Source organism: Sinocyclocheilus rhinocerous, unplaced genomic scaffold (assembly GCF_001515625.1).
Source record: "Sinocyclocheilus rhinocerous isolate Xijiao unplaced genomic scaffold, SAMN03320098_v1.1 scaffold631, whole genome shotgun sequence".
Lineage (NCBI taxonomy): Eukaryota > Metazoa > Chordata > Actinopteri > Cypriniformes > Cyprinidae > Sinocyclocheilus > Sinocyclocheilus rhinocerous.
Genome location: NW_015656501.1, coordinates 282,046 through 291,295, shown reverse-complemented (window position 1 = coordinate 291,295; position 9,250 = coordinate 282,046). Strand labels below are relative to the sequence as shown.

The following is a 9,250-nucleotide window of genomic DNA, read 5'->3' as shown; positions in this document are numbered from 1 at the left end:
CATGATATATTTTATGAAGGATCTTGAAATGAACTTCTTTTATTTTATTGGGAATGCAGTACTTGTGAGTTAACAGCCAGGCTTCTTTCCAGTCTAAAACCTCAATAAGAGATGCCCAGAAAAAATTGCCTTTAGGAACATTAATTTTTTTTTTCTGGAGAATTTGTAGAATATGCTTATTATTACAGTTTTTGTTAAATATACTAATTCCATCTAATGACAAACCACGTTCTTCGGTGTCAGTCTTACTAAAACTTAAATGACATTTTATAAGTTGAGTTAGACCGGAAGGAACCGCTTTTAGCACTGCATTATATTCTTTAAAAGGTAAGGGGAAATTATAAAGACATAAATTGTTCATAAGACAAAAAGTTAAAAATTGAAAAAAATTCAAAAATCTAAATTGAAAGAATTCCAATTATATATATATATATGAGCAATATCACACTCGTAGACGTGAGATATGGCTGTATATCGGCACGGCTGTGATTCGGCCGTAGGTAATCACAGTGTGCCGATATACAGCCATATCGCACGTCTATGAGTGTGATATTGCATTTATACAACAGTTCGACAGCACGAGTGTGTAAATATATAAGAAAAACAACAATGGAGTGTCGTTAAAAACCCTTTTGTGCAGAACTATTTCCTTCCGCCACAGATTCAAATCTCAGTTTGTCAGTTTAACAGCTGAGTTCAAGATCCGTTACTAATTCGAAAACGTCACTTTAGAACTTTAGTAACGAAGGAACGTTGAGCTGCTTCATTAAAAGCTTATTGTATCACTGTATTAAAAGCTCTCTGTATTATATGTAGAGTATAATGAGAGAGAGATTGACTAAGCGAGTTTGATTACCTGCATCTGATGCAGCATTTATTCGTCAGCTCAATCTCATATTCACAATAAAACATTAGTCTGAATGTCCGCTGAGGAAAGCGATATCTTTGTCCTATTATCCTTTCATATTTAATGGTGATTTCCTATGACAGCGCTGATCAGTGCATTTGTTAACTGTGTCTTACAAGCTGTTATTAAAAGTAAAAATAACTTCTGTTTCAGTCTCTTTCAATATAAAAGTCTTTACTGCTGACTCATAAAACAGTCTCTTGTCGCCATCTAATGGCGGAACAATGTCACAAAAATCACCATCATGAACACATACACACACACACACTGTTTCCCAATACTAATGCTGCCTTCATGTGCTATCGGAATTATCGTAAATACAAGTTTCCTAATCCGAAATTAGACGTGAACTCCAGTCAAGTCGTATTTACTACTGGGAAATTCGGAAATAATTTTGATACCAGAGTTTCCGAGTTGGGCGGGTCATAATCTTTAAACATGGTGGAGGGGACAACCATTGCTACTGTCAATGCTGTTTTCACATCAACTACATCCCTTTGTCTTGTCACTAAAGTAGTGTATTTATAGCCCTGTTATCAAGGACGTTTCAAGAACGTAACTTAAAAATATACAGCGAATCTTATTATTAAGTGACTGGATGTAAGGGCCTATCCTATTAGATTTAACTGCCAATTGAAGGCCACTTAAAGTTTAAATCTAGAACTAACCCTAAATTGCAGATGGTGGCATAGATCTATGTAAATCTATGTAAATAACTTTTGGTTTCCATGATTCTGTTTTGAAATGGAGGCTTCAACATAGATCAGCACAAATGGAAACAGGTGGGAGTTTTGTTTTAACACATGTGTTATATTGACCTTAGAATATGTGGGTGGCCTTTTTTGTGTGAACACAGCAAGTTGTGTGTTTACAAGAAAAGGAAAGAGAAATGACAACTTTCTATATGATATGCCTTATAGAAAGAGAAACAAACAGGCAAGGGAATCTTTTGACAAAAAGCACTATTCTGGATGATCTTGTTATGTATGCTTCTTGTAAAATTCCAAACCTTGTCTCCTATAACTTTAATTGTAATGACACACATTCTCTGTCTCTCCATTTTTAGGTTCACATATCAGGTTCACTTTGGCGTTACCATACCACCAGTGTGATCAAACTCTGAGTGACAGCTTTCAGGACAGCAGAGAAAACTAGACATTCACTTGCCAGGAGTCAAAGTTACTGGAGACATTTACCAAAAGACTCAAATCACCAATGTAATACTTTGTGCATCAAGATCACAGAAGTGTTGCATTGCCGCTGCAGTGCAACAGCTCTACACCCACAGTAATGTTGAATTTAGGCATTAGTGAGAAGTCTTCCTGAGTTTAAAGGTACTAGTTCAGCAAATTAGACTGGTTTAAGTCGAACAGGTAAAAGAAAATTCTTTTCAATAGTAGAAAAAGTGAAAATATTTTGACACATTACTTTTTGTTTACCTTTTTCATGTACGTTTTTTTTTTTTGTCTTCCCACATTGACCTAGTTGTTTACTTTCAGTTTCTTTTTTGGGATTGTAGTTGTTTGTTTCAGGGTGTATGTGACTTTCCAATGGAAGTTTAACTGAATACATTTTTTAAATGAAAACAAAAATATGAATTGAATGAAATTAATGTGAAATTAGAAGAAATTAGTAACACCTTAGTAAAATCAAGTTATGTATTTGACCACTAGAGGTAATAAAAGATTCATTTCAGTCCAGTGTTACTCTGTGAAGTGTGACGTGAATAGTATTTTTTTTAAATCATTTTGTTTATGTCAGATAGAGGCTTGTTAATATCAAAGGTTAGGTTAAATGCTTTATACTGCACAACAGACAAACACAAGGTTCTTTTGGGTTCAGTCATTGTAGTACCTTTATTTGGGGACCTCAACTTGACACATAAACCAATAAAAGATCATTGATGGAGAGGTATTACACACAGCATAATATTATTGTTATATGTTTTTTTTATGATACAGTCCTAAATATTGAGCCCTAACTAAATTATAGAAGAATACCAGTTTTCAATTACAATATTCTGTCATTTTAAAAACATCCTTTTAAGTAGCAATTCAGATGAAAGTTAAAAACAAAAAGGATGTGAATGTTATACACATATTGGTAGAAAATTTATAAACAGTAACATAATTATTTCTATGGTCCAGGATCAATAAAAGGCAAATGTAAAGATTAACATAACCGTTCAACAGAGTAGACAGATAAAGCATAAATTTAGAATGTGAAACCGTCGCTATATTGCATAGGATTTATAATAAATGGTGTGAATAAAGAACCTATTTAAAATCAAGACCATCATATTTTTTTGTGTGTTTTGTAGACAACCTAAGTTTTGTATGGCTTTAATAATTTTTTTTAAATACTTTTCACAAATTGGCTACTTTTTAAAAATCTGAGGATATTTATAGTTTGACCCTAATTTAGTTTTTGTTCTGTGTTACTTTGCTTTCAAGATCTAGAACAAACATGGAACCCAGGACACTTAAGGCACCACAAAGGTGTACTAGGGGGTCCATGAAAATTGTGAATCTGGACCACAAAACCAGTCATAAGGGTCGATATTTTGAAATTGAGATTTATACATCATCTGCAAGCTGAATAAATAAGCTTTCCATTGATGTATGGTTTGTTAGGACAGGACAATATTTGGCCGAGATACAACTATTTGAAAATCTGGAATCTGAGGGTGCAAAAAAATCTAAATATTGAGAAAATCGCCTTTAAAGTTGTCCAAATTAAGTTCTTAGCAATGCATATTACTAATAAAAACTTTTAATATATTTACAGTAGGAAATTTACAAAATATCTTCATGGAACATGATCTTTACTTAATATCCTAATGATTTTTGGCATAAAAGAAAAATCTATAATTTTGACCCATACAATGTATTTTTGGCTATTGCTACAAATGTACCCCAGCGACTTAAGACTGGTTTTGTGGTCCAGGGTCACAATTTTGAGAAATGCTTAATATTTTTCTCAAGCAGTATAAATGGGACTTCAAGCATGAAAATATATAGCTGCCTTTATACTTCAGTAAGGGAGCTCCTTGTAAGGGGAGCATCATTTGGCATCAACATTTTAAAAACCGGTTTAAGAAAACATGCTTGTAAGCTGATTTGGGAAATTTGGCATCAAAGAAAATATATAGCTGCCTTTATACTTCAGTAAGGGAGCTCCTTATAAGGGGAGCATCATTTGGCATCAACATTTTAAAAACCTGTTTAAGAAAACATGCTTGTAAGCTGATTTGGGAAATTTGAGATCAAAGAATTGACACTTTGATCTTTGGTTAAGTTTCTGTTTGTTGGTCAGTCATATAGTTAGATCATCTGACCTGGGTCTGCTGCTCCCTTTGCTGAGACGACTTAATGATCTTGTTTCCTCTGTCGTCTCTAGTTCCAGAGCTACAAGTGGAACATCCATCATCTCCTCTATGGCCTCCAAGACCTTTGATTCTTCAGAACACTCCTCCTTCTCAGGGCCTCCAGTTTCCACAGAATCCTCTTCTTTCCCTGACCCATCCCACTCCCCAGAGACTTGGACCTCCTCTGGATCTCCTATCTCCAAGGATACCTCCTCCTTTCCCAAATTTTCCACCTGTTCAGTGTCAACAGCAAGTCCTACAGATTTATCTAGAGCCTCCTCACCTTTATTGACTGCAGTCTCAAAAGGTCTATCTTCATTTAGATTTTCTAAAGCTTCATCCTTACCTGTATGTAATACATCTTCTAAAGCACAACTTCTTCCTGCATCCACTAGACCCTCTACAGATTCGCCCTTTCCTATATCTACTACTTCCTCTAAAGCTCTGCCCACTTCTGAGTCTACTACATCCCATTGAACTCCATCCCCTTTCATATCTTCTACACCCCCCTTAGCTTTGTCCTTTCCTATATCCACTTCATCCCCAGTGGGCACTATGTCAGATAAAATTGACCCTGCAACCTCCCCTAAAGCCTCAGACTCTCGCTCCCCCTCAAATATTTTAGACACGTCCAGATCTCCATTAATCTTACCATCATCTAAAGTTTTCACCTTTTCCAAAATGGCCTCATTTACAAAAGGCTCAATTTCACCAAGTTCCCTCTCAGACACCTCAGCTGCTGTCTCTTCCTCAACCACATCTGGTAAACTCCCTTCTTCCCTCAACTCCTTGACCTTAAAGGTGTTATGCTCTTTTTCCCCAATTTCCTGTGAGGTTTCCTTCTCTTTTCCAGTTCCTGAAAGTTTTTCCTCTTGTTTTGGCTCAGCATCTATTAAGCTACTCTCTTTCACTGACTTTTCCTCAATCACCTCTCTACAGGTCATTTCTCCTAGATTTATATCCAAACTCTCCTTAAGTGATATTAAATACGTTTCCTCCACACTTTCCCCTTCTGATCGCTCCTCCAGTACTTCTGGTAAAGCTGTCGGAGTCTTTAAGCTGTCTACCTCATCACCTTCCCGAAGTGGTTCCTCTGAGGGAAGCTCTGGTAGTGTCTCTTTAACCTGAATGAAGGAGGGTTGAGTCTCATTGCATATGATTGTTTCCTCTACAGGTGGCGTTGTTGGCATAACCGACTCTTGACTCCTTTTCTGCTCCTTCTCCAGCTGAGGTGAGAAGAACTGGCCCTCTTCCATACCGACCTCAGCTAGTGGATATATGTGTGCCACCTCGTATTTCTTCTCCTCTTCAAGGCGCCTATAACCTTTGGCTTTTTGGACAGGGGTGGTCAGGGGAAATGGTAAGCTACTGTCAGGTGGTCCAAGAGGCTCCAATTGTGCCGGAGCTGGTCGGTGGAACACAAAGCGGATCTTCTTCAAGGCGAGGTGGCTGATCTCCACAAAGTTGAGGAACAGTGAAACGCAAGCAACTGCAAGCATAAAAATGATAAAGATGGTCTTTTCGGTGGGCCGGGAGACATAGCAGTCCACCGTGTTGGGGCACGGCCAACGACTGCACTTGTTCAGCGGCAGGATGCGGAACCCATAGAGGAAGTACTGTCCAACTACGAAGGCTACTTCAAAAAGAGCTTTGAAGATGATATGGCATATGTAGGTGAAAAGCAGAGTGCCCTCGAGTCTGAACTTTTTGCTACCCTTCGTGCTGGTCTCCTTGGTGGTCCGAACACTTCCCTGATCTGTCGCTAGTGGAAGATGCTCCTCGCCCATTTCCTGTTGGTGGCTAACCTCGGCTTCTTCATGCTCCTTTCGCTTTTCCTCCATGTGGATGTAATGGACAGCATGCCCAACGTATACAAGCGAAGGTGTGGATACAAAAATTATTTGTAACACCCATAGACGGATATGGGAGATTGGGAAGGCCTCATCGTAACATACGTTCTCGCAACCTGGCTGCTGAGTGTTACATACGTAATCGGACTGCTCGTCTCCCCAGACAAACTCTGCTGCTGTGCCCAGAATTAAAATGCGAAAAATGAACAGAACTGTGAGCCAAACGCGTCCAATCACAGTGGAGTGTTCGTTTACTTCCTCCAAAATATTACCCAAGAAGCTCCAATCTCCCATGGTTGTGTATTAGCTGTGTACAAGAAAGACAAATGGGAATAAGGGAGAAACAAGATGGTCCAAAAGTATATTACATACATAATAAACCTGATACATCATATACGCTTGCTGTTGTGTTTTTTATAGAGATTTCAAAATATAGTTATTGATAAGATATTACGAAAAATATTTTCCAAATGCACCTTCTCACTAGTAAATCTACTTGATAAACAAAACTAGACTGAACTGACCATTTACAAATAGGACCAGGAAACAACTGTAAGACTCAGATATGCCATTGCCAAAACACATCACCAGTGGGCTCACATTCAGCAATATAAGTCATCAGCACATCTTAGAGAAAAAAGAAAACTGGACAAAAAAAAGCTATTGCATTAAAAGGAGACAAAGTGAACTGAGCCTAAATGGTCACCTTTGCACAGTGGCGGGTCCAGTTCAGTCCGTTGCTCCTGGGGCCTGCGGGGCGAATTGAAATCCTGTCCCCAAGTCACCCAGACTCAGTCCTCGTCCTTGTCGCACCACTGAGCAAATGTGAGCAAATGGGCTATGATGGCTGCTTTTCATGCCTGCCGTAGAGTCTAAGCTGCTAACCAGATGCCCTTTATGCACCAGACCACGAGTGTTGATGCAGAAGACAATAGGTTCAACAGACCCGCAGCCAGAGGGGCCAGATGGACAGGACACCGTCCACAGGCCCAAACCAAAAGTATACATTAAAAAATAAAATAAAATTGGGGCATGAGGTCCACAGCAATGGCCTACTTCATCATGACATGCTTTAAGGATGCATCAGATGATGAAAACCAATCTGTGATTATTAGACGTCCTGTTCTTTTGATAATATAAATACATACAGTATGAATTATTAGATATAATGCATCATTTAATATTAAAATATGTACATGTTCCAAAAAGTTTGATAAACAGGATACATCCAAGAATTGTTTTTATTGTATTTTTTGATCAAAGGAAGGTAGCATTGTCTAGAATAAGACACTTCTTACAAAATATTACAAAATATTACTGTCCCCAACCTTTTGAATAGCAGTATATATAATTCATATAGTGAAATTAATGTTGTCCAAAACAGACAGTACTGTTTTATATGATTCATGTGTTGTACATCAATGGGAAATGGGAAACTGACATAGATTTCATGACGTGGCTTCTCATGTTAGGTGGAGCAGCATTCTGGTATTACAGTTTTTGCGTTTCAGTGTATAAGTGGGATACACAGTAAATTATCCACCCACAGATCTTCAACAAAAAGTTGTTGGTGTAGTCTGAGCCAAAAGACCTTATGACAACAGTGATATTTCACAAGGGAGACAGCCTTAGGAAATGGTGATAATAAAGCATTTGTTCAAGCGCACACATGCAGAAAAGCTGGGTGTTGGAGGTATAAGGTTTAATGGTTTTGTGATGACGGTGCAACTTCAGCGCAATGGCATATTTATGATATCGGCCAGGAAGCTCAAACACACATAAAAACATGAATAAACTTCAACAATACCCTGTTAAAAAACTTCCTGTGCAGCTGAATTATTGGCCAGACACATTCTTGTCAGTACTGGTTCACACCTAGATTTTAAACATTACGCAAAACCCAACAGTTGAAGGTTAGGAAATGTGTACAGTCTGAGATATTTGTCTTTTTTTTTTTTTTTTGGTTTTCATGTTTTGTTTGGGGTCTCAGAGACCCCAAAATCACTGTATACTTTGACTGTATTCTGACTAAGAGAGTACATGCAACAGTTGGCAAAACCCTATCAGACTTGGGAATGGTTTATTTAAAGTTCGGGATTGTTTAGCACTTATCTAAACTGTTGAATTATTGTTGTCAGGGGAAACAGTTGGTGCTACAATTTTTGGAGGGAAAACAACATGACTGACAGTCAATGGGCAATGTTTTATGCCACATAGACGGAGAGTTTATTCCAAGATACACAATTCATTTTCTCATTCTGCACAACATCTGTCATAAACATTTGACTGGTTGCTGTGTACATTAGGACCAAACATCAAGATAAAGAGAAGAGCTCTATTAACTAACTGTTTAATGGAAGACTGAAGTCTGTGTCACTTAGGTTGTCCTTTTATATGTGTGTGCGAAAGGCTATATAAAAATAAACTTTCTAGTGGACAAATTCTTTAATTGAGTCATCATTTAATGAAATTATGATGCCAAATGTGTCATCAAAATTTTAACTTTTTTAAGAAGTTTTGTCCTATGTTACTCTCCCACTGTTGATCATAACCTGCCATTGATTATAGTATGTTGCACATCAAAATTTGTCTATGTGTCTTCAGTTAAATGAGCAATATCACACGAGTAGCAGTGTGATATGGCTGTATATCAGCATGGCTGTGATTCTGCCATAAGCACGAGGCCGCAGGCTCGCATGGCTATGAGTGTGATATTGCGTTTATACAACAGTTCAATGGCACAACAATGGAGTGTCTTTAAAAACCCTCTTTTATGCGGAACTACTTCCTTCCGCCACAGATTCAAATCTCAGTTTGACAGTTTAACAGCTCAGCCCAAGCCTCCGTTACTAATTTAAAAACGTCACTTTAGAACTAGTAACAAAGGAATGTTGAGTTGCTTCATTGAAAGCTTACTGTTTTACTGTATTAAAAGTTTACTGTATTATGTAGAGTATTATGAGAGAGAGATTGACTGAGCGAGTGTGATTACCTGCATCTGATTCAGCATTCATTCTTCAGCTCAATCTCATATTCACAATAAAACATTGGTTTGAATGTCTGCTGAGGAAAGCGATATCTTTGTCATACTATCCTTTCATCTGTTAAGGGTGATTTCCGATGACA

The 9,250-nt window shown here is 37.8% G+C and overlaps 1 protein-coding gene across 1 annotated transcript; it reads right to left on the bottom strand.

The window, feature by feature from the left end:
- Positions 1-4,064: 4,064 nt before the first annotated feature.
- Positions 4,065-6,976, bottom strand: LOC107720117 (gap junction alpha-8 protein-like). The gene is made up of 2 exons (XM_016527726.1): positions 6,831-6,976; positions 4,065-6,431 (listed from the first exon to the last, which is right to left on the bottom strand). The coding sequence occupies exon 2, from the start codon at positions 6,416-6,418 to the stop codon at positions 4,223-4,225; it is 2,196 nt and encodes a 731-aa protein (XP_016383212.1). The 5' UTR covers positions 6,419-6,431; positions 6,831-6,976; the 3' UTR covers positions 4,065-4,222.
- Between the last annotated feature and the right edge of the window lie 2,274 nt (positions 6,977-9,250).

Coding starts and splice junctions, on each gene's coding strand:
- LOC107720117 (XM_016527726.1), bottom strand. CDS start 6,418: ATGGGAGATTGGAGCTTCTTGGGTAATATTTTGGAGGAAGTAAACGAA.